Source organism: Manduca sexta, chromosome 26 (assembly GCF_014839805.1).
Source record: "Manduca sexta isolate Smith_Timp_Sample1 chromosome 26, JHU_Msex_v1.0, whole genome shotgun sequence".
Classification (NCBI taxonomy): domain Eukaryota; kingdom Metazoa; phylum Arthropoda; class Insecta; order Lepidoptera; family Sphingidae; genus Manduca; species Manduca sexta.
In genome coordinates, this window is record NC_051140.1 from 1,432,056 (window position 1) to 1,456,299 (window position 24,244).

The 24,244-nt window shown below is 42.4% G+C and overlaps 1 protein-coding gene and 1 long non-coding RNA gene across 2 annotated transcripts; one reads left to right on the plus strand and one right to left on the minus strand.

Moving 5' to 3' along the window:
• LOC115454073 (cilia- and flagella-associated protein 91-like) lies at nt 1-23,690 on the minus strand. Its single transcript, XM_037443051.1, is given in 25 exon segments — nt 1-207; nt 836-949; nt 1,457-1,570; nt 2,297-2,416; nt 3,151-3,267; nt 3,925-4,014; nt 4,535-4,750; nt 5,636-5,805; nt 6,296-6,444; nt 7,019-7,110; nt 7,796-7,925; nt 9,867-10,013; nt 10,475-10,624; nt 10,627-10,679; nt 12,450-12,623; nt 13,146-13,313; nt 14,136-14,304; nt 14,946-15,066; nt 15,983-16,049; nt 16,563-16,663; nt 17,751-17,867; nt 18,459-18,591; nt 19,144-19,207; nt 19,793-19,869; nt 23,501-23,690. Coding segments are annotated over 25 exon segments (3,009 nt in total). The 5' UTR covers nt 23,577-23,690; the 3' UTR covers nt 1-127.
• LOC119190794 lies at nt 21,404-23,103 on the plus strand. Its single transcript, XR_005113109.1, has 2 exons — nt 21,404-21,542; nt 21,822-23,103. It is a non-coding gene; the product is annotated as an uncharacterized LOC119190794 (long non-coding RNA).
• Nucleotides 23,691-24,244: the final 554 nt, after the last annotated feature.

Here is a 24,244-nt window from a genome sequence, read left to right on the forward strand (position 1 = left end):
TTTAGGATGAAAAATAATTTATTATTAAACATTACATTCTCAAAATCATGATATTATTATACAAAACGTCTAAAACAGTCGAAAAAATCATTCCTAGTTTGACCGATTCATTGTTGTATTGCCAGCATTAATCATCAGGAGTTTCATCAGGAATGGTGTCTTCTACTTCAGTTTGGTTTTCATCCAACTTATCTTCAAACGAAACAACTGTTAAGAAAGTAAATCGAATTATAATTTTAATCTTGTCCGTAGATGCTGGGAGACCATCTAATTTTGACTATAATAAAAAGATTAAAAAAGGTCATCCAACATCGCACTGTCAAGTGGAGTAGCCCTGGTGCCAAAATATATTCCGGTGACACAATATTTCAGTATCCTTGCATGACAGGGGTACTTCAGTCCAGAGCCGGCCTTGGTTATTGGCTGCCCTCAGTGAATTTTTTTGGCATCTCTTTTTCTAGTGACTTTTACAAGTATAATTTTTTATTGGAAAAAATATTGCGTTCCGAAAATTCACCGTGTTCAACTGAATTGAACTGCAATCCATTCAAACTGATTTTATCATGGTCATGGCATAAGAACTCGAGCTTAGTGTAAACCTGGATTTGAATAAAAAACATTAGTCAAATAAGTAAAATTATTTGTTGTACAAGTGAATAAATAGATTACAAAAGTGACGTTTTGCCGCCATTTTAGTTCAAATTTTGAACAAATAGTTTATATGGACGTTCGTGTCTATAGAATATACGTCAATGCCATTGATAATGCCTTTTTACAGCCCTCCTTAAACTCGGTGCTGTCTATGGTGTGACCCCCCCCCTATACCCCCACGTACCATCCGCGGGGCTCGGCGCGGCGCTGGTGTCGCACTTGCAGCGCCTCAGCTCCTCGAGCGCGCGCAGCTCCGACGGCAGCAGCGCCGCGCTCTCCTCCTTCACCACCTCGGCTTCTGATAAAGCAAACATACATAACCACTCTTACGTCATCATCAGCCCTGTATTGCATACTGTCCCACTGCTGGGCACGGGCCGCCTCTACTACTGAGAGGGGTTAGGCCTTAGTTCGCTGGTCTAGTGCGGATTGGTAGACTTCACACACGCTCAAAATTCCTATAGGAAATTTCCCAGGTATGCAGGTTTCCTCACGATGTTTTCCTTCGCCGTTAAAGCGAACGATAATTCACAAAGAATACACACATATTTTTTTTAGAAAACTCAGAGGTGTGTGCCCTTGGGATTTGAACCTGCGGACATTCGTCTCGGCAGTCCGTTCCACACCCAACTAGTCTATCGCCGCTTCTACGCCATTCATACACCTTCTTTCAATCGAGTGTATTCCCATGATGATGAGAATCAGCAGTGGGACAGTATATAATACAGGGCTCATGATGAATTTATCTTTGACCAACTGCCTCCGTACCCGTGGTGAACAGGAATAAGGCGCGTCAACCACTCACCACCTTCAAACATGACCCTGAACTGCGGCGGCGGCGGCTCGTCACACCGACACGTCTTGTCGCGCACCAGCTCCTCCTGGAGGCGACGACGCTCCGACGGCAACTCCTTAGGACCTGGTCGAGCAAAATAACATTTTATGTAGACGAAATGGACATGAGGCTTTCCCGCCCTCACACCCACCACTACAACTCCTGTAAGCCAGGATCAGTAGCACGCATTTTATGACACCGAGCAGTGAAGCTCGGCGAGTCTCAGGGAAAACTAATATGTCATTATCCCGCAACGAAATTAATCAAATAGTAATATAGGGAAAAGTTGGAAATATTATGAAATGGACACGTGGGGGATTTGTCGCTACAGATAATCATAGTAACATATTTTATGTAAGTTGGCAACACCGAAGGGACGCCAACACACCCGCCAACGGCTCACTAGAAATTAAATAAAAACCCGGCTCACCATCTTTACCAAACGTTTTGTGTTCCTTATTTATTCGACCACCACCAAAGAGTACAATAGGTGAAATCCACAAACATTTGGATTACCACTTACAGCTTACCATCAAGTGATCTGCTAATTCGCTCCTTCCATAAAAAAAATATCAAAATTATCGGATTCCAGGCTATGTAGTACATCGAAAAGTAAGACTTCTGACGTAAAGCTACGTATGGACATCAGCTGCCATACCCAAGATGCCTTTCTACAGTTAACGCTAAAACAGAAACAATATGGAAATGACATATCGATAAGTCTATCGTTGGAATATGTCATTCTCATACATAAATTTAGCGTTAACGATTGTAAGAACGCATCACGGCTATCACTTCTAGGCTACTCACAAGGACCAGGGCTGAAGGGCTCGCTCCTGGCCAGCGCGTCTCCCACGATGCGCTTCATGTAGTGGTGGTAGCGGGACTGCTTCACCGGAACTGACGTCACACCAGTAGCACGGTCGATTACTGACAATAAGACATATATGGTTTCATTCGCTAAATACTCAATGGTCATACCATCCAAATAAAAGTCACCAGTAAGTAAAATAAAAAAAATGCCATTCCTACTGACCTATTCCGTTCAATCTGGATATATCGAAAGTTTATTTAAGACAAAAGTCGAACCCAGAAAGGTTCCTATAGGTTCGCAAAAGTTCAAGAAACTAGTTCTTGTATACCATGCACTCCACTACTGTTAATAGTAAGTGGAGTGGCGTCGAGACTCCAGTGCAGAGGAAAAGGGTGAAATACTCCGAAAGAGAACCCGATATAAAATTACCAATAATATATATGTAAAGAAAAATATATTTTTCTTGAATTTAAATATTCTAGCGCATTAAATCTCCATCGTGATAGTTCGACCATAGACCAATTCTGTATGAAGTATAATTTATGAAGCATTTAGCAGTCTAGTGAAAACAATTTATTTTGTTACATATGATATGAAAAATAATTAATGTAATGGTTATTTTGGATTCGACATTGTGATCTATAACATTAAATGTCGTTTCTTTGCTTACAGGTAAAGTTTTAGTAGTAAATACTTTTGATTAATTAAGTGTATTATAAACATAAATTTAGCACAATAAATCTTTGCTTACAGAGAAACTCAATTGTGTTTTGATTGTGTCGACCAATTAAACAAAGAAAAACTATATCTTATATATATATATTAGTATTAACGATGGTAAAAAACTCACATATTTCGACCAGCCCCATCGCCTCCACGACCTTCTCGGTTCCTTCTTGCAGTACGTCCTCGAGTTCTTTGGTCAGATAGTTCCTGTCTTCGCGGCGCTTACGAGCCTCGACAACAGCTATAACATGGAAGACCGAAGGCATTTTCATGTTTCATTTAAATTGGTGTTAGTTTTCTGGTTTTCAAATCGTACGTACGGTAGAATCAATGATTTATGGTAATAACAAATTAATGATTTAAAAAGATATTTAAAAGGGATAATTTTTCCTTAATCAGGCACTAGTTTTGCCCTCTGTTCCGCCTGCGTGGAAGACCTCCCGGAATAAAAGTTCCATTGTGTTCTTTTCTGCGATAAAAAGTAGTCTAGGTGCTAATACGAAAGATAGTCTATTTCTGTGCAAAACCTCATAAAATTCAGCGATTTCTGCGTTTACTTGTAACAAATATCCAAGCATCGTCATATCCTTTGCATATATAATACTAGGTGTTGCCCGCGAGTCCGCTCATGGAAAGACTCTCCCACTCCAAAAATCATTAAAACACTATACGAAGCTGACAGCATTTATTTAATAAAACAGATAAAAACTTCCATTATATACCAATATATGTGAATCCAGGACATCTTTTAACCGTGTGCCAAATTTCGTCCAAATTCGTAAAATTTTTGAGTTTACTTCTAACATACGAACTTCATTATTTCCAGATATTTTCACATTTATAACATTAAGATTATGATTTATGAATGTTATACCGTTCGGAATCGATTCGTCCATACCTTCATCGACCAGCGTATTGAGCATGCATCGCATCTCGTGCGTCGGCGGGTACCGCTCGCCCGCGCTCTTCTCTATGACGCGCGGCCGGCCTGCAACGCGGAGGACAGACCGCTGGCTCAATATAGAGTGGCGGATCAAGAAAACTTGCAGAAGATTCACGCAACCATTTAAGTGTTGCTACAAACTCTCAAACTTAGAGGACACCTGGTAAAAACTATGTATATAGAATTATTGAAGTACTAGCTTGTGCTCGCAGATTCGCTCACGTGAAGTTTCATCCAAATCCGTTCAGTAGTTTTTTCGTGAAAGAGGAACAAACATACATCCATCCTCACAAACTTTCGCGTTTATAATAGTAGTAGGTAGATAGATATCAACATCCTCCAAAAACAAGCAGCAATCCATACATCTATTATATTGAGCAGAGTGTTAGGGGACACGTTTCGTACACGGGGAACAACAGGCAGACTGAATTACCTCTTCCCTGAAGATATCAGGGCGGGTGGTCAATAACCCGAGCAAAAAAGCTCGAGTCCGAGAAATCTCTGAAAGTTGAAGTAGGTAGTGTAAACACATCTAGAAGTTCTTGCTCTATATGTAGGTACTCACGTCTGGCGAGGGTCCAGCGCGGGTCCTGTCGCGCGGCGGGCTTCTCCCGCGGCACGGCGCTGCTGCCGTCGCAGCGGCACGCCGCACCCAGCGCTTCCCCGCACTGCGGGCACCACTCTGGGACAGATGGCGGCGTACCACACGACTCATTACTCAGTCCCTTATCTTGTATACAGGTAAAAGACTTTCCCCCCCTCACAACCACCACTACAACTCCTGTAAGCCAGGATCAGTGGCACGCATTTTATGACACCGAGCAGTGAAGCTCGGCGAGTCTCAAAGAACACTAATCTGTCTTTATCCCGCAACGAAATTAATCAAATAGAAAGATCTGGAGGAGTTGGAAATATTGATCTACTTCCCTCCATAGCAAAGCGGGAGACAAAATAATGATGTAAGGAGGCGATTTAACCTCAAGGATAGGAACGTTTACAACTAGGTAAGCTAGTTTTAAAGCTCTACGGATAATTAAACGAAAGGGTCCTATCACATGAGCTGTTAGATTTGATTACAATAGGCATGGCAAAAACGCCGGAAAGCACGGGAATGCATACAGGTTGGGTTACCCAGATTTATAAGTGTAGATAGTTATGTAGCACAGCTACTAAAAACTAACCCCCTTATTCATAGACGTTTTTTATCTAACGACCGAGTAAAGCTGTGATAACAAGTCTGTTTCTCAGTGCTGACGGCATGGCAGTCTTCTCATTGCGTAGACATAGAGCCGTTGTGATTGGCTAATATTGAGATACAACAATAATAGCCAATCACAACGGCCCTATGTCTGTTTCTCAGTGCCGTTGGACACTGAGAAACAGGCTTGTTATCACAGCTTTACTCCGTCCTTAGATAAAAAACGTCTATGAATAAGGGGGTAAATTTACAAACCTTAAACTCTAATAAAAAAAAGTTCTGCCGGATTACATCCGGACGATCTGGTGCCAGCGCATACACAGCAACGTACAGCCGGTGTCACTCTCGGAGTTGTAAATATAGTTTTTTAATTATGAATTTAAATATAAGTCTAGATGTAAGTTTTAAAGTTAACGTAAATTTAGGCATAATGAAAACAAAGTTTTTAGCAGCTCCACCACAGTTTACCTTCCCGTTGTTCGGCGTCGTCCAGCAGGCCGAAGACGGCGCCCCGGGCGGCGGCGAGGCGCGCGTGCTGGCGCGCGTGCAGGCGGAGCCGCGCGGCGGCGCGGTGCGCGTGCGGCAACAGGAACTGCTGCACCAGCTCCGCCACCGCCTCGCTCTGCTCCGCCGTCGACCTGCCACAGTCATACCACTCACCCACCACCCAAACAACATGGGTTTCATTGTATGAGTAGGAAGCGAGCTCTGTCTGGACTTCACTCGATACCATCAGGTGCAGTGAATTGATTATATATTAAAAAAGGGGGTCACTTTTAAGAAAACTATACCTCCATATGTAATCATAATATAAAAAACGTCATGGAAGCACTGTTACCCTTATAGAACAAGGAGTAAAAGAGGGGGTGAGGGTGTTTGTGCCTCCGCTCACCATACGAAGCCACAGAAAGCTAGATCACTACTCGTCTGTTTCTAACTAACCTAAGTTTTCGTCTAGATATAATATAAGGCGACCAAATCCGAAAGTCACGCTGTCAATTACTATGCTCTGAAATAATTAATAATCACTTGAGAATTAAATTAAGTATGTATATAACACGATAGCCGATGAAACTGGCCCCTAAGTCCAACAATCTCAAATCGCATCCATCTTAATCCGGCACTCACATAGCTTCGTTCTCCTTGAGAGTGAGGTCTATATTGTCGGCGTGCGCCTGCGCTTCCTTGACGGCGTCCTCTTCGGCGGCGAGCTCCACGCCCTGCTCCACCACCTCCAGCAGGTACGCGTCCACCGTCTGCTGGGTCACGCCCAGCACCTGCCCAACACACCAACACCTCAACTGCCCTGCCTAGTAAACGCTCGATCGAATGTACCTACCTATGCGCTAACTTCGTCAAGCAAACGATAACAACGAAATTAAATATTATAACTACCCTTTCCTCGACCCTGTGTACACCAGTCAAGTCGTTCCGGGAATAAAATATTTTTCAGTGATGAAAACACTTGAAGAAAAGCCCAATAGCGATGCGTCTCATCAGTAGAACATGAATACTTGATTCACACATGTACGGGCAACTTTAAGTAACTTATTAATTTTTTACAAGACCATCTCGCCCTCACATCCACCATTGGAACTCTTGTAAGCAAGGATCAGTAAAGGCTCGAATTTTATGACACCGAGCGGTGAATTTCTGAACACAATAATTAGTAGTAACTTAAGCCGCAAATTAATCAAATAGGATAGGGAGGAGTTGAAGATATACTTTTCTTCCCTCCATAGCAAAGCGGAAGACAAAATTATGAACCACAAAAGGTATTTTGGAACCTTAATCATAAAGATATTTACAACTGGAAACTCATGTACTGGTTACTGAGATATAAATCTTCACCTGTTTGAACATCTCGTCGTGCTCGCGACGGCGATGCTCCTCCTTCTGCCGGCGCCCTGCCTCCGCCGCCTCGCGCATCGCCTTGTCCCTCACTGGAACAACCGTGGTCCTTACTGATGGGTGCTTTGTGGATCATAATGCCCAGTGATTAGGCAGGTTACAACATCTCCGAACTTCCCCCCCCCCCCCCCCGAGGCAATTCTTCTGCGCTCAGGCTCCACACTGAATGCACGCCCATGCACGAGGGATATTTGTCGCGGCCCTAGGCACACAGTGAATGTGTGTACACCCCATGGTTGCAATGACACATAGGGGTCTATGAGGGACTCGTGAACATACTCCGCTCATCCTGATACTTCCTCTTCCTTCCCCTTCTTTCCTCCCCTAACGGTATACTGGTTCCCCCCTGGCCTCGCAGTCGCTAAGCCGGGGGAACCAGTATACCGTTCGCAGGTTTCCCTCTATTGAATGCGGGGCATGTACTTAAAAAAAAATATATCTCCGATCTGCTGCTCGACGGCTAACGTTACTACTCAGACGGACCCTCGCATGCAGAATTAATCTTAAGTATCCTGACCTTTATAGTGTAGTGAAGTGAAGCTCCAATAGAATGTCGACTGAAGAGATTACCCCTCGACAATCGACACAATTATGCCGGCTTTTTGTAACTGGATATACGCAGGCTGATCCCAGAACACGCCACACGTGTGCCACTATGGCGAGTTTTGACACCTTGTACGGTGATCGCTATCCGGGCGGATGTAAATTATATCTTACGCGCGATCAGTATGAAGGCGTGCTGCCGCCTCTCCTCCTTGAGCCTGCGCAGTTCCTTCTCGAGGAAGTGCAGCGCGGCGGACACCGCGCCACCGCACAATTCCTCCACCAGCGCCGTGATCGCGTCCTCCTGCAAACACAAGCGCGGAATTTGATTAGACATTTATCAGTCCTGGGATCGAAGCCAAGATGATTTCGACAATAATAATAATAATATCAGCCCTGTATTATATACTCGCCCACTGCTGAGCACGGGCCTCCTCTACTACTGAGAGGGATTAGGCCTTAGTCCACCACGCTGGCCTAGTGCGGATTGGTAGACTTCACACACCTTCGAAATTCCTATAGAGAACTTCTCGGATGTGCAGGTTTCCTCACGATGTTTTCCTTCACCGTTAAAGCGAACGATAAATTCACAAAGAATACACACATGATTTTTTAGAAAAGTCAGAGGTGTGTGTCCTTGGGATTTGAACTTGCGGACATTCGTCTTGGCAGTCCGTTCCACACCCAACTAGGCTATTGCCGCTTTCGACAATAATTAACACTAACTTTATGTACTGCCAACACCAGCGCGGACTTCGGTTAGACACTTATCAGTCTTTGGGTCATGGTCAAGATGCTTTTCTTCAATCAACGCTAACGTAATATGTAATGACATATCTTAGAGATAGAGTTATCACTGGCATATGAGATTCCCATACATTATTTCTTTCCATTAGTGTTACCCTGATCCAAAGACGAATGAAGCAATTTGAAATTTGCTGGTAACACTAAAGGAGCGAGGGGCCGGAGTACAGTGCAGAGGATTTTTGCCGGCCCTTAGACAGAAGTCACAGCAGTCAAACTGAGCCTCTTCCATACATATTGATTTTGTGTTTATTCCTAATTTTGTATCAATATTAATTGTGGGAATAAATGTTATTTATTATGACTACATAGTATAAAACAAAGTCGCTTTCTCTGTCCCTATGTGTACTTAAATCTTTAAAATTACGCAACGGATTTAGATGCGTTTTTTTTTAATAGATAGAGTGATTCAAGAGGAAGGTTTATATGTATAACTAGCTTTTGATCGCGGCTTCGCCCGCGTGAAGGTGTTTTCCAGGATAAAATTCCACTGTTTGATAAAAGTTTTGCTACATATTTTCCCGGTACTTATAGGTTCAAACTAATTTTATGCCCAATCTATAATTTCAGTTCAATCAGTCGAAAATCTAAGAACATTTATACAAACTTTCATCCCCTATTTTATCCCCTTAAGGGTAGAATTTATCAAAATCCTTTCTTAGGGGATGCCTACGTCATAGTAGCTTTATGCATGTAAAGTCTTAGCCCGATCCGTCCAATGGTTTGGGCTGTTCCTTGATATATCACTGTCAGTCACCTTTGAGTTATATATTATATTAACAACTGAAGTTAGCTAAAATTGAGTTTCTCGAAGCCGACCACTATTTATGTACTATGTATTTTGAGACTATGCAATTTTGTCGCGTTCGCGATTCACTTTCACTTTTGTTGAGTTTCAGAACGCGATATTAGATCCTCCAACGCGCACGCGAATTTGAACTTTATGCAGCGGTAATAAATTACAAATTGACTCTCCATTTTATTTAGAAAACGTTTGTATGGGAAATAGAAAAATGCTGTTTTGAGGATTTTCCCGGCAATTATTCGAATTTTTCTCACCTTTTAAACCTTCCCTAGACCTCCACGAATAATTCAAGACCAAGATGAGATAAATCCGTTCAGCCGTTATCGAGTTTTAGCGAGACTAACGAACAGCAATTCATTTTTATATATATAGATAATAACATCCATTAAATAGTCAGCATTGCACCCGTGCGAAGCCGGGGCGGGTCGCTAATTACTATATAAAAAATCTTTTGGCACCAACATCTACCTCCAAAAATATAAGCAACAATGATAACATAATCTGCAACTGCTCTAAGCTGGAAGGGACTCCTCAAATAAGATATCTTGGTGTTACGCGCCTAGTTGTAACCTAGGAAACTATATCCATTGCTTGCGGAACCAGTTCAACAGAATTTGAGCAAACAATGTTGTTAACCTTCTGCTCAGCCTCCGTCCTCATGGCGTTGTACTCCCTCGCCTTGGCCTCCTCGCGCGCGATGCGGATCTTGTCCTCCTTCTGCAGGCCGTGCGTCATCTTCAACTCTTCCGTCAGCTCCGCGGACCGCGTGCGTCCCTCGTACATCTGTTACCGTTTCGACTAGATAGTTGGTTTGGAAACAACGTATCAGCTGCTTGGGGTTGGAATTGGTGTTATAGTTATTTATCTTCGTTAATTTTATAACGCGCAATGTTACGGACTTCAAAACATCTTCAGTTGCTATTAAGTGCTATTATTCTTTCTCATGATACAATCAAAAACAGCAGTTGGTCCAAATAAATAAATGTAATTTAGTTTTACCATTAGTACTTATGTAATAAGTTACATTTGATATCTCTTTGAAGTGCTTTACATAAAACAGACAGTGGGACGTAAAAAATTATACAAATCGTTCTTGCAATAGACTATAAATAAAGTTTTTACGAGGCATCAACACGATATAAGAAGTGGATGTAAGTATGAGAGTTGATTAAGATGGGGAAGGTCAGCGCGTGGAAAGGTTCATAAGTGGCGATAGACTGATTAAAGGTGAAAAGATCAGAGACCAGGGTCTGCACGGCGCGGCCCCGGAGCAGGCGCTGCAGCGTGAGCGCGGCCTGGTGCGGCGCCTCGTCCGCGTCGGGCACGGCCTCCACCGCGGGCGTGGCGCGCCGCGCCGCCGCCGAGCTGCGCCGCGCGCGCAGCACGTGCAGCGGCGCCGCGCCCCGCCCCCCGCACCGCCCCCCGCACCGCCCGCGCCCAGCCGCGCCTCTGCGGACAGAATAAACGATCCCGATCAACCCATATAGCATCGGAATGTTCGCCGGCAAACATGACAGCTACATGACATTATGCGTGTCACGGGAATATAACATTAATAATAATATCAGCCCTGTATTATATACTTGCCCACTGCTGCACGGGCCTCCTCTACTACTGAGAGGGATTAGGCCTTAGGCCACCACGCTGGCCTAGTGCGGATTGGTAGACTTCACACACCTTCGAAATTCCTATAGAGAACTTCTCAGATGTGCAGGTTTCCTCACGATGTTTTCCTTCACCGTTAAAGCGAACGATAAATTCACAAAGAATACACACATGATTTTATTTTTTAGAAAAGTCAGAAGTGTGTGCCCTTGGGATTTGAACCTGCGGACATTCGTCTGGCAGTCCGTTCCACACCCAACTAGGCTATCGCCGCTTATAATAATAATATAACATTATAAACTACATAATAAGGTTATATTCCCGTGACGCGCAATATCATGTAGCTGTCATGTTCGCCGGCAAACATTCCGATGCTGTATGCGTGTACGACATTACTCATTAATAAAGCAGGTATAAAAACCCGCCACCAGTCCGCGTAAGTGTATCGCGTTCCGGGATCAGCCTGCGTATATCTAGTTCCAATAGGCCGGCATAATTGTGTCGACTGCCGAGGCGACCTCCGACCCGCTGGTCCGGCGATATTCGTAGGATCGCCGGTGGACGCTGGATGAGGAGAGCGCAGGACCGAGCAGCGTGGCGCGGTTTAGGGGAGCCCTATGTTCAGCAGTGGACAGCAGTAGGCTGATGATGATGATGATGATGCCGAGGCGTAATCATCTCTCGTCAGTCAGTCAGTCAAAAAAATATTTTAAAAAGTTTTATTGTGACTGGTAAATTTTTGTCATGGATCGAGAAAAGATGTTGGGATCGTTTATTGAAAACGGCTAAATCCATCAGATATCCTTTAAAACAGACTGCATGCATATCTATTATAATTTCGAAACAGTTATTAAAATCTATAAAATATCCTCTAAACCAGACTATGATATCTATGATACTTCGTTGCTTACGGATATCACTCAACATTACGTCTACTTGTCCATATGCTTTGTTAAAGAAAAGTATTTTCATTATGATTTGAACGTATGCAGGAAAAATCTCGACCACGGTATTGCGAAAGTTTCATATAATTACCACCAGATAATCTTGCCTGCTAACCGGCGATAGATTCATAATGTAAGACATACGTCTGAACTTTTGACTTTTCTAAAGTTGCATATATCTATTTGTGAATTATAATTTGCACAAGGAACCTGCATACCTGAGAAATTCTCCACAAAAATTTCAAATCCCACACAAAACCAGCATGGTGAACTAAGACCTAAACCCTCTAAGTAGTAATAAAAGCCTGTGCTCAGCAGTAGAACAGTACACAATATACAGTATAATATAATGCTGGTGCTATTATTCTCTTACAAAAATCGTGCTTTGTCTGTATCCCAATAATTTACTTTTATAATGCGTTCATTCTTTACTTTATCGGCACTGCTTCTATCTACCATATTATAATATTTATATAAGCTCTGTATATTAACTGACGCACTGCTGAGTAAGGATCTCTTCTACGACTGACACAGTATCATAGATGGATAGCTATTTCATGACGTTGAAACAAATTTATACACCTATCCACTAAAGAAGACAAACTCTTAAGATCATTGTGGATACCAATATCATGACCTAGAAGCAAATTTATACACTCTAACAACGTACTCTTAAGATCATTGTGAAGGTTCTCGAGGAACTGCTCGCTCCACTTGGTCTCCCGCTCGCAGAGCTGCGTGGGGTCGCGCGGCACGTGGTGGCCGGAGCACGACAGCGTCAGATCGCGGCCGCAGCGCGTCACCCACGCCGGCGGCTTCGAGATCTGCTCGTGGTCTTCCAGGGCTGAGGGAGAGTATGGACCATCACGGCTTTCCTTTTCAGGGGGAAGGAGCGGTGTTATTACACTCATTTGATCAGCTATGTTAGATCCATGTGATAGAAGGCGAGGCTATTACCATTTATTGAACAGAATTGCTTGATACGGCTGATACTGACAAAGGCTACCAATATAGAAGGATGTCCACCACGCGGTACTCTTTTTCACACCATGTTTGTTTAGTGTGTTTAGTGTTTCAGCAAGTGTATTGTGAGTAAAGAGACTGCCGTATTACGGTACGACTGCTGTGCTGAGGTCTCAGGTATGATCCACGGAGCGGGAAAAGTGATATTGGATTTTCTATTTTATATCAGCTCGGAGGCAGAAATTTGTTCGCGATATGGCGATGTGCTCATCCTCTGTCACACCATTTGTGTTTCTGCTTATCTCATCGGTGATAAAATCGTGAGTGTGTGTGAGTGAAGAGTAAGAGTAGGAGCAGATAAAGAACTAGCTGGTTGCTTCTATCTTCAGGTGTATGTACTCACACAGCAGTGCGGGGTCGTAGTGTATGGCGGCGTGGCGGCGGCGCGCCTGGTAGCCGTGGCGCGCGAGCGGCGCGTGCAGCTCGGAGGCGGGGTCGGCGGCGGCGGCGCTGGAGCGGGCCCCGGCACCGCCCTCGCCGGCGCTGTGGAGCGCGCTCAGCTTGCGCAACTCTGCGGGCATCGGACCAGTACCACTTACCTTAATACTTACCCCCTTATTCATAGACGTTTTTTATCGAACGACCGAGTAAGGCTGTGATAACAAGTCTGTTTCTCAGTGCTGACGGCATGGCAGTCTTCGCAGTGCGTAGACGTAGGGCCGTTGTGATTGGCTAATATTGAAATACAACAATAATAACCAATCACAACGGCCCTATGTCTGTTTCTCAGTGCCGTTGGGCACTGAGAAACAGGCTTGTTATCACAGCTTTACTCCGTCCTTAGATAAAAAACGTTTCTGAATAAGGGGGATAGTTTTAATTACACGAGCACGATATGCTGAATCCACTGCGCCTGACAGTAACTGGAGTGGCGTCCAAATATATTATCGAAGGACCTGGAATGATTGTCCCTCGCCAGTCGACAAAATTATACCGGCCTATTCCAAACTGGATATATGCTGTCGCCTTCGTTAGTATAAAAATTATCAGTCTCTGATACCAGATAAAGGTTTAAGATATGTAGTGAAACTAAGCACTCCATCATGAGCCGCTCCAACGAGTCCTGTAGGATTAGCTGTAGTAGGCAAAGTAAGATGGACTGACGACCCGCCATAATGCAAAAGATAGAGTAATAGTTCCCAACATATTTAAAGAGCACAGGACCTACCATCAGGTACAATAGGAGGTTAAAAAACAGACTACTATATACAAAATTGTGATCACACTTGATGTTGAATAATTCGTGGTCGAAACAGCAGAAATACAACTGCCATCATTTTTGACCGCAACCTTCAGTTAAGACATTAGATTGATAAAAGGCAATCTTGTGTACCCCTGTCCCTCGTGCGCCTGATGTGGTCAATCTTCCGCTGCATCTCCTGCTTCTTGCACGACCACAGTTTGGCCAGCTTCCTGCTGGTGCGGTTCGACTGCTTTTCCCTCTGCTGTGACTGTAGACTGTGCAGGAGTTCCAGGCGGATCTCCTGCAGCTCGTCTATCTCCTGTGGGATTTGGGTGTGTTCTACAGAACATATCTATTGAACAATTTAATAGGCTTTGGGATTTTAGCCAACTTCAAAAAAATGAGGACACTTCGACTGTATGTTTTGTTATTGTACTACGATGCAGACTTCTGACCAGCAAACAATTTAATCACATTTTTCTCTACTCAATTTGTTTTACATATTTTTTCACTACTGTCTTCTGTTAGAATAAAAATAGATTTTTTATGTCTGTTTCTTCACTATTTAAAAAATCCATACTTATATATATATCCATACTTATATAAACATTCCTTGAAAAATATACATTTTAAAATCGAAAACTTCGTTCAAATCCGACGAGTAGTTATTGAGAAAATCGCGGACATATAAACTTATATAAATACATACAGGTCGAATACAGGACCTCCTTTATTGAAGTTGGTTAATTGTACTGTTCCGCTTTCAGGACTGAATTACTGAACCGATTTAGATGAATTTTGGTATGGAGACAGTTTTACATGCTATGAATGACAGAGGCTACTTTTATATCCGGGAAAATAATAAATATATAGCGGAACTTTTGTGCCGAAAAAGTTTTTAACGCGAGCGAAGCAGCGATTAAAACCTAGTATTTATGAATATAATTGAGTGCCCCTCACCGCCTCCCTGAAGATCCAGTCCTTGGTCTCCACGTCGCTGATGATGGCATCCCGTTTCTTCATCCAGCGCGGGAAGGTCCCCTTCTCCACCACTTCCGACCACATACGAGCGTGCCGTAACCTGGGGACCAAGTCACTAATTGCAGCAAGGTTTTGGTTACAGTGCCGGTGCGACTGCAGTGCTGACTGCTGGGGTTTCGGGATGGATCCCCGATTCGGGCAAAGTGATATCGGGTTTTTCTATTCAGTATTATAGTCTGGAATTTGTGTCCGATATGGCGATATGCTCGCCCTCTATCGTATAATGTTTTGGAATACGTATGGCGAAAAGTGGATGCACTAGTTGCGTATCCACACCCTTTCGGGAAAAAAGGCGCGCGTGTGTGGTAAAGTAACTCGGCAGCACTCAATACGTTTGCTATTACATCGTTTAAAAATGACAACATTCCCAACAGCATCAGCAAAACGTCTAATCACGTTTACTGTAAATCTGCTTTCAACCGCACACCATTTTACAACGTAAGCATCCCACAGTAAACTGTAATGGACGAAAAGTGCCGTCACATGAAAGATGGGGAAATATTGTATCCAGAAAGTATAAGCAGTGCCGGCCCTTTATAGCCGAGCACTCAGATTCTTTTTATTTTTTAAGTCACAAGTATATAATCCATGGCAGCCCCTACGGACTTTGGCTAGGAGCTGGCATCCCCAGCCTATTCCACCCTACAGACACTAAGGGCGCCGCGAGTACCCTGAAACCTTCGCCACCAAGGGCCAGGGGGCGGCTCTTGACCCCAGGCGCCTGGAACGGCTCCTTCGTTCTCCCTATGAACGAGCCGGCCCTAAGCATCCTAGCGGCACTAGGCCGAACATTAAACGCAGTAGCAATTATAGAACTTACGATTGACAAGAGATGATAATCACCCGTTAGTCGACACAATTATGTCGGCCTGTTCGAAACCAGAATGCGACGCACTTACGTAAGCCATTATGACAGTGATGAGTATGATGACAATTAGACATCAGAAACAACTTACTTGTTGATGATCTCCGTAGTGTGGAAGTCGGCTGGCAGGTCACCTTGACGGTACGGACGGCCGGGCCCTGAGAAATTATCTTACATTGAAAGTAGGTGCATTTTTTTTTTGCAGCAATCCTGCTGTGAATACCGAAGGAATCCAGTGAATGGGATACTAGTTCCCCCCGGCTTGACGACTGCAGAGTACCGGACATAGGTGTACTATTAGGCCTATTAGTAATCAAAGGGTGAGGTGAGGTGCGGGCAACCGTTCGGGCCCTCACGCTTTCGTGGCCTTTTCGTGGCCTCAGTCTCTCGTGGTCTTCGCTGAGGACCTTGTTAAGCTTTCTGTAACCTTTTAAGCAACCAAAAACATTAGAGTGTTTTTTTTGTGTTAATTATCTACTTTAAGTCCCGCTATTAATTCCAAGTCGTGTAATTTGAAGAACCCATCTATAACTTTCGATAAAATGTTGTCCTCAACCTAAAACTTTCTTTTTCAGTATTGTATATTAATTAAGAATATATGCATGAACTGAAGGCATATCCATTTGATGATGAGGTCGAAATTCCGATTACAGAATGTCCACCAGACTCACCCCATTTGAGGCAGTCGAGATGCAGCACCTCGGGAGTGTTGTTGCACTCCTCCGCGGGTTTCCCCTCCGGCTGCCACGGCGTCGTCTGTGCGGAAGACTCCCTACACACAAAATCTTATCTGTTCCATCACAATTTCTAACCTTACCTCACTCATCTTATAGCAACTTATTGTCTGCTGGTAATGATTCCAATGAGTATATTGCAAATTACCTATACGAGAAATTTATGCTAAAATTTGACAATAGACTAACATGAAACTTGAAAAGCACTTCAGCGGAACATAAATGGTTCTACATGACGATATACTACGTCTATGTGTTTTTAGGCAAAGGTTTGACGTAACGAGCAAGCCCCTCGCCTGATGGCATGCCACATGACAGCCATTAACAGCAGCAACATCAGAGCTTGGCATAGATTACTTGACTTATTTTTATTTTTATAAAGTATGTACGTCGTATAATATCTAAAACAGAAGAAATCATCGAAATCTGATGAAATATATGCAAATTATAAGCCATTGAAATTAAGTACCTAGGCTAGTAGGGGTAAGAGTATTAAAAAATAGAAAAGGGAAAAAATACTTGCATGTGACGTCATTGGGGATTACGAGACGTGCGAAAGAAAGAGATGGAGTCGACCTTCGGGCGACCGCCGGGCCGAGTCCCTAACCCTATATACAGCTAACCTATGCACGGCCTACCAGCTAAAACTCCGCGGTGGCCCTCTTCGGCGCATTAGGGACGACTGCGGGCTTCCTCTGACGGAAGTGTCTAAGTATTCGTCCGCAGCCGCCCCTGCGCGGTGCCGCCTTGCGGCCCGTCTCCTATGGGGGGGGGGGGGGCTCAGAAGCCCCCCCGCACCGAAGGATGCCCTCGGCGTCTACGGCAGCATGAGGCCAACTACACGCTGCCGTCCATCCCGGGGGTCAACCGAAACATGTGCAAAATTGCACAAAAATGCACTAGGGCGGACAGCCCCCTGCTGCCCGCCGACGACCCCCTTCGTGGCCCCTATTAGTCGCCTCTTACGACAAGCCAGGGATACCGTGGTGGAATTCTCCAAACGCCCCCATTCCACAGGGCGGTGCGCTCGTCACCCTGAGACAATAGATGTTATCACTAAAGCTCAATTGTTACATGTGTAAAGCAAGAATAATGATTTAAACCCTGTCGTATACTGTTGCTTACCTGAACATGCTCTGCGTGCTTCTATTCTTCGGTTTGGTCGGCTCCGTCGGCCAGCTCACCGGCGTGGGCGGGTTGAACTCCGGCACAGAGGTCGGCACCGCCAGGACCTTCTTGGGTCTGCGGGGTTAACGCTTTGGCTTAGAGGAGGGATGTTGAATTCTAATTGGTTGTGATGCCATTATTTATGAAATATAATGTGCCTGTACATGAATAAATGTATCGTTCGTAGCAGAATTTCGGCCAATCTAAACAAAGATCAACCGGATACGCAGAAGATATTATAGTGCACGAGTGTGTGCAATACACAAGCACTCTCTGTTCCTTCACTCTCATAATCTGGTGTGACGGCAATCCGACATGACCGGAGAGATCAGGCGCAGGACCAACGGCTTTACGTACTTTCCGAAGCAATATCCTGACTCTGAACTGCGATTAAGTAATTTTATAATTGAAAAACCAAGTCACAGTTATTTTTGCCCCACTTAGGATTCGAATCCAGGCTTCAGAGCAGTAGTACTACTAGTACTGCATATGCATCACAACTATACTAGCGAGGCAGTCAATGTGCCTGTAATCAGGGCGACATTTTTTTTCCCAAAATTTGTTGTCAAGCATTTTGTTCTAAAAAAATAATACACCTACATTCGTAGAAATATCACTGTATCTAATTAGATTGCATAGTTTAAGGATTTATGAAAATGGTCTCACATGGCGCTGAATTTGAACCGGTCCTTCCCTAGCAGTTGCGGCGCAGGCGCACCGCGGCTCCCCCGAACTCGCTCCACGTACCCGCTATAGGTGCGGTCCATGTGCTCTGGCAGCCGGCAGTTCGGGTAGTAAACTGTAGCCAAGCAATACAGTGTTGCCAAATGATTGCTTTGTGATCCCTCCAAAGTTTAGTTTAGCTATTTTTGACCTTGCACGTTACCTTTCAAAGGTAATGTGCGAAGTCAAAAAAACCTCTTTGATTTCCTGAACAGTTCTTTAAACAACTAATATAGTGTTTTTAGTTTTAAATAGAAAGTTTCTTCCGCTAAAGATTTCCTTCCGCGTTGTAGAATTGCCTCCCAATTTGGAGAGAAATTATGGAACTTTGAAGCAACAGCTGATGGCTATCTTTACTAGTGCGAAGTAAAATAGGGCGGAGTCGCAAAGACTAATGGGTTAGTGGAGTGGAGGTGTAGTGTTAAAATAGGTTGACAGCTAAATACTGATCACCTGAGACCGTATGTTAAGTGATGTCCAACATCCAATAACAAACAATATTAGAAGAATCGTGGAAAGACACAGGAATTTGGGATAAGGGCACGTCTTCGTGGATGATAATATCGTAACAATTTTTTATAATTACTCAAGTTAGTAAATACGTTCCTTAACAAAGAAAAATATTTACCAACTCTCATGCGCGGGCATTTGCGCAGCTCGGAGAACATAGTGTGGTACACAGGCTGAATGGTCTGGAAAAAGAAATATTATCAAGAAAACGATATATTAAAATAATAAATAATAAAGTCTGAAATCGTATTTATGAGTCTTGTCTTATTTATATCTAAAGAACGCAGCTTGTATGATTTTTCCATCTATCAAACGTATGAATAAAAGAAAACGTAAAACTGATAAGCGTTAAAGATTTAATGATTTCTGCAAAGTCTTCGAAACGTCGGAAGAAAACTAAAATATAAAAAACCGCGATAGAATCCGAAAAGTAGTTTAATTTCAATGTTTAATTATTACGTTCATTTTGACACAATATGGTGTGGTTATAGTATACAAAAACCAATGGTTTTGTACCTACTTTCAATGTAGTAGTGACTGAAAGTAACAAAAAAAATTATCCTCGTTTTAGGCACATGGCATTCTAGACGGTCTAAGATTTCTGCCCATAAACAATATTATCGCCATTGGAAACTGCCCTAAACAACAAAATTTTATGCTAAAGCTATTGAAGTATAAGTACCTACTAAAACTTGGTACTTATTATTTTTTAGCGACAGAAATAAGCAATAGCAAATATCTAAAAATGAAACACCAAAAATTCTTACCAGTTGTGCAGAAGCCATGGCAGCTTTGAATGCAGTCCTGGCATAGTCACGTGCGCCCGACACTATGAACGACGAATCTGGAAGAATTAATTGACAGGTTAAGGATAGCGCATTTTTTTTAATGCTGCCGTAGTTATCACCAGGGGTACCCTACTAACGGGGTACAGGCAATCCCGTGACTTAGCAAACACGGCAGTCCCTAGGAAGATTTAGTCTTGTCACCGAGGGTGCCAGCGGACAGTATGCTGGCGACCCACAGCTATCCGGTCACAGGGCCCGGAAGGAAGAAGGGAGGGGATAGAGGAAAGGAAGATAAGAGGAAGGAGAAGGAGCCCTCGAAGGATAATTGGAAGGGAGAGGGAGGGGAAACGTTTGCGAACCCTTATAGACCTCAATGTATATTTAGCAACCACGAGGTATACACACTGAACTGTGTGCCTGGAGTCGCGGCAAATGTGCCCGCATGCATGGGCGTGCATTTGGTGAGGAGACCAAGAGTATAAGAATTGCCTTGGAGGAGGGGGGTTTACTAGCACGTTTAGAATGTCAACATCAGCCCTGTATTATATAAGTATAGCCCATTGCTGAGCACGTGTCTTCTCCGCTATTGAGAGGGTTTAGTCCTTAGTCCACCACGCTAACCTAGCTGGCAGACTTCAGATACGTTTGAAATTCGTATGGAGAATTCTCAGGTTTTCCTTCACCGTTAAAGGGAGCAACGGTAAAGCGTAGTTATGAGAGGTTGTTTGCCTTGGGTTTTGTATCTCCGAACCTTCGTCTTGGAAGGAAGTCGCACGTATAAACTAAGTCAAATCGTTCTGGCAACATGATTGTTTCCTACCTAACTGAATCTGAACTGAACGACCACGGTGGCCTTTCTCAACGGAAATCCAAGTATGCAGGAGATACTATAGTGCATAAGTATGTGCGGAATTAACAGGTGCATTCTCTGTTACTTCACTCTCATAGTCCAGTGCGACGGCAGTACGACATGACCGGAGCGAGATCAGGTGCAGGAACAACAACTTTACATGCTTTTCGAGGCACGAGAGTATCCCACTACTAACTTCCTGGTTCCGACCTGCGACTGAGTATTGGAAACCCAGTCACAATTATTCTGGCCCGACCTGCCATTCGAACCTAGGACCTTAGCGCGGTAGTCGTTCTCGTACGATGTTACAACTACGCCACTAAGGATCATGAACAGCATACTTGAGTAGAAGGTAACTATGTTGTGTTGAACCTATATTCATTGAAATGGCATTAGAGGGGATGGGAGAAGACCAGTGGCGAAGGATCGAAGATTTAAAGGGAAAGCCGACAATTGCTGGTGGTAAGATATTATACCGACGCCGGGATAACCCTTGTAAGTTTGTCCCAATCCAGGACCAGTCTATGTATATCATCTTACCCAGTTAAGATAAACTCGAGTTACGTGAATTTCAACCCGAGTTAGCTCGAGTTGTGTTTATCCCGAGTCGGCACATCACTAGAATGAATAACGACTTCAAAAGAAAATAATCCCATTTTATTTCACGTGTGTTACAAATGACTTGTTACGAAGTAGTTTTTTTTGTTAAAGTAGTAGCAACATATGATGCTATTTTTTTATAATAACAACTTTACTACTTTCAAAATGATATGTCATTTTCCTGTCTAACATCTTAGCTTTTGTAGAAACGGGAATTCATTGGAGAACGTTATTTTTCGTCCTTTGTTTTTAGCGACTTTTCAGAAGCAATTTGTCACGGTAAGTAGCTAAAATTGTTTATATAGTGTAAAAACAAATAAGAGGCATATGTATATTGTGAGGGTGGGGTATTTTAGGTTATGTTATTCACGTGTGTTTGTTCATGTGGGTTACGTGTGTTACGTAATTGTGTGACGTAACACACGTGAAAGGTGTAAAGCTTAGTTTACATTGGAAATATTATCATAATAGCGATCACATGTCAAAACTTTGACGATTGAAGTTAATCGTTCCATGTTTTGTAAAATAAAATATTATCTAAATATTTCCTTTTTTTAGATGCCACTAACACCTGCCGAAAGACAAAAGTTCTATCGGGAAAGGCTAAAAGAAAAAATACTAAAATGTTTTTAGCCCAGAAGATAAAAAATGCTGAGAGAACAAAACGAAAGAGAAAGAATATATCAGAATATTCACCGCCAGAACAGGAAAATATTAGAAAACAGTGGAGGGAGAGAAAAAAGAAAAGCAAAGAAGAAATTAAATCTGAAAAAGTTCCTACAGTTGACAATGCAGCAATTTTAAAACAGAAGATAAATCAAAATAGAAGATTATATTACAAGCTAAAAACTAAAAACATAACATTTAAACAGCGTTTAATACAATCGAAGAAATCTTTGAAAATAATTCAGCAAAAATTGACAAGATATCAACGAAAAAACGATGAGCTTCTTGAAATTATCAAGGTAAAAGACAAATTAATAAGTGCATATGAAGAAATTCTGAATTTAAATGCTAAACTCAAAAGGAAGAAGAGATTTTAAACAAATGACCCCCTTCGCGAAAACGGATGCTTATATCTATCAAAATTTACCTTCTATAGGCCCTGAAGAAAAGGAAAGAGTGAAAAAACACTGCTTGAACATCACGTCATTGTGGATATTATACAGAAAATTTACAAAAGTAACAACGCAGAAGAAAAACGCACGATAAAAAAAAATATTTAGCAATAATGAGACCATAAATAGATACGGTATGAAAACCAAAATGGCTACCTATTTGGCCTTAAAAGGAAATATTCGTCATACACGACAGAAAATTAAAAATTGCTGTGTACAGAACCTTTTCAGAGACTTTTATGGGAGGGATTAGTAAAAGAGGGTACTGAACAGTTATTTTATGAAGATGAAAAAAATATAGACACTTATTTAGAAGGTACTGAAGTAAGTGAAAAGACAGAATTTGTATTAGCAGTTCCTCAGAAGAATGATACAAATGACACTGAATTGACGTTGGAAGGTCGACCAGACATATTGCGGGTATGTTTCAAAGGCACTGTACTTGTATGATACTACCAAAGAGACACATGGAAATATTACATCGGTTTTATTGAAGATATTCGAGTTGTAGAAGAAAATACGATTTTTGAAACCAATCCTAAAATTTGTTCAAAAAATTAACGATCAAGACACATTTACCGAAGATTTAATTGTAAAACTCATTAAGATTACGCAAAATACGGAACGGCCAAAAGAATACTTTTTGGCTGCTGCTAGCGACAGCTTTTATTTTGATTAGGATATAATAATATTTTTCTTAGTTAAATAAACAAATTGGTGCATATAGTATTTTATTTAAAATAAAGTACTCTTTTTTGGTGTGAACTAATCTTAACAATATGTCCAGTGTGTTGCCTATTTTCTGTGTGTGATCGTGTGTTACAATCCCCGTGTGTGATGGTACATTTTTTGTGAGCCTTAGTGACCTACATTTGGTGCTGGTTTTAATGTAAGTGGACGAGCGGGGGATGATTTCTAGAGAGGGCGCTGAAGGCTTAGGGGGGACACCATAGACTAGGTAAAATATTAGCACCGACGTTATACTCTTAACAACAAAGATATAGTTGGATAAATAAACATCGCTAGAAAAAGCGTGCAAAATATTTATTCCACGTGTGGCGCCGTAGGCATAGACTTTCGCATTCGAGATTTACAATATAATTCTTATCCAATACTTGCCATAAAGATAGTCATGGACCCTCATCTTCGAGACGGCGTAGATCCTAGGTCTCTCGTAAAGTGTTTCTCCGCTCATTTTATTAAAACCTACTTTTCTTTCAACAGAACTTTTCTTTCACGTATCTACATTTATTGATCAAATATCATCGGACATTTTATTTGATATGGTCTCCATAGATACGAACTCTCCTTAATTACAATTTATTTCCTTGGATACGGTGATTGTAGTGATGTAGAATTTCACAAGTATTTTCGACAATAAACTATAATTCGATACAGTTCGTGCTTTGCACGAATGCGGTGCTTAATTCTAAATCACATAAGTAGGTATTTACATGTTGTAGTGCGATAATATACATGTCTTATAAAGACTCTGGCTTAAAGTTTGTTCCTCTGTTATATCGTAGGATGGAATACGCATGGCGCTTCCGCTTAGCCCTTCGGGAATAAAAAATGCATGTCTGTCAATATGTATACTATAACTTACCTAGACTGCAATAAATTAACTATAGGACTATAGATAGCCTGACTAGGAAATTTAAATTCTGGTTTGGGCGCGACATTTTTTTTCTTTTTAAACTTAACGGTTATGGTACATAAAGGAAATTAGTTCCACATTTTACCACCACATGATTGTTTATTATTTTCCTCATCCAGAAATACTTTGATTTTACTATTTCTTCACTTCGAGGAGAGAAATAATTCCATGTGTGCCGCCAAGATTATGGGTGCAACAGCATATGT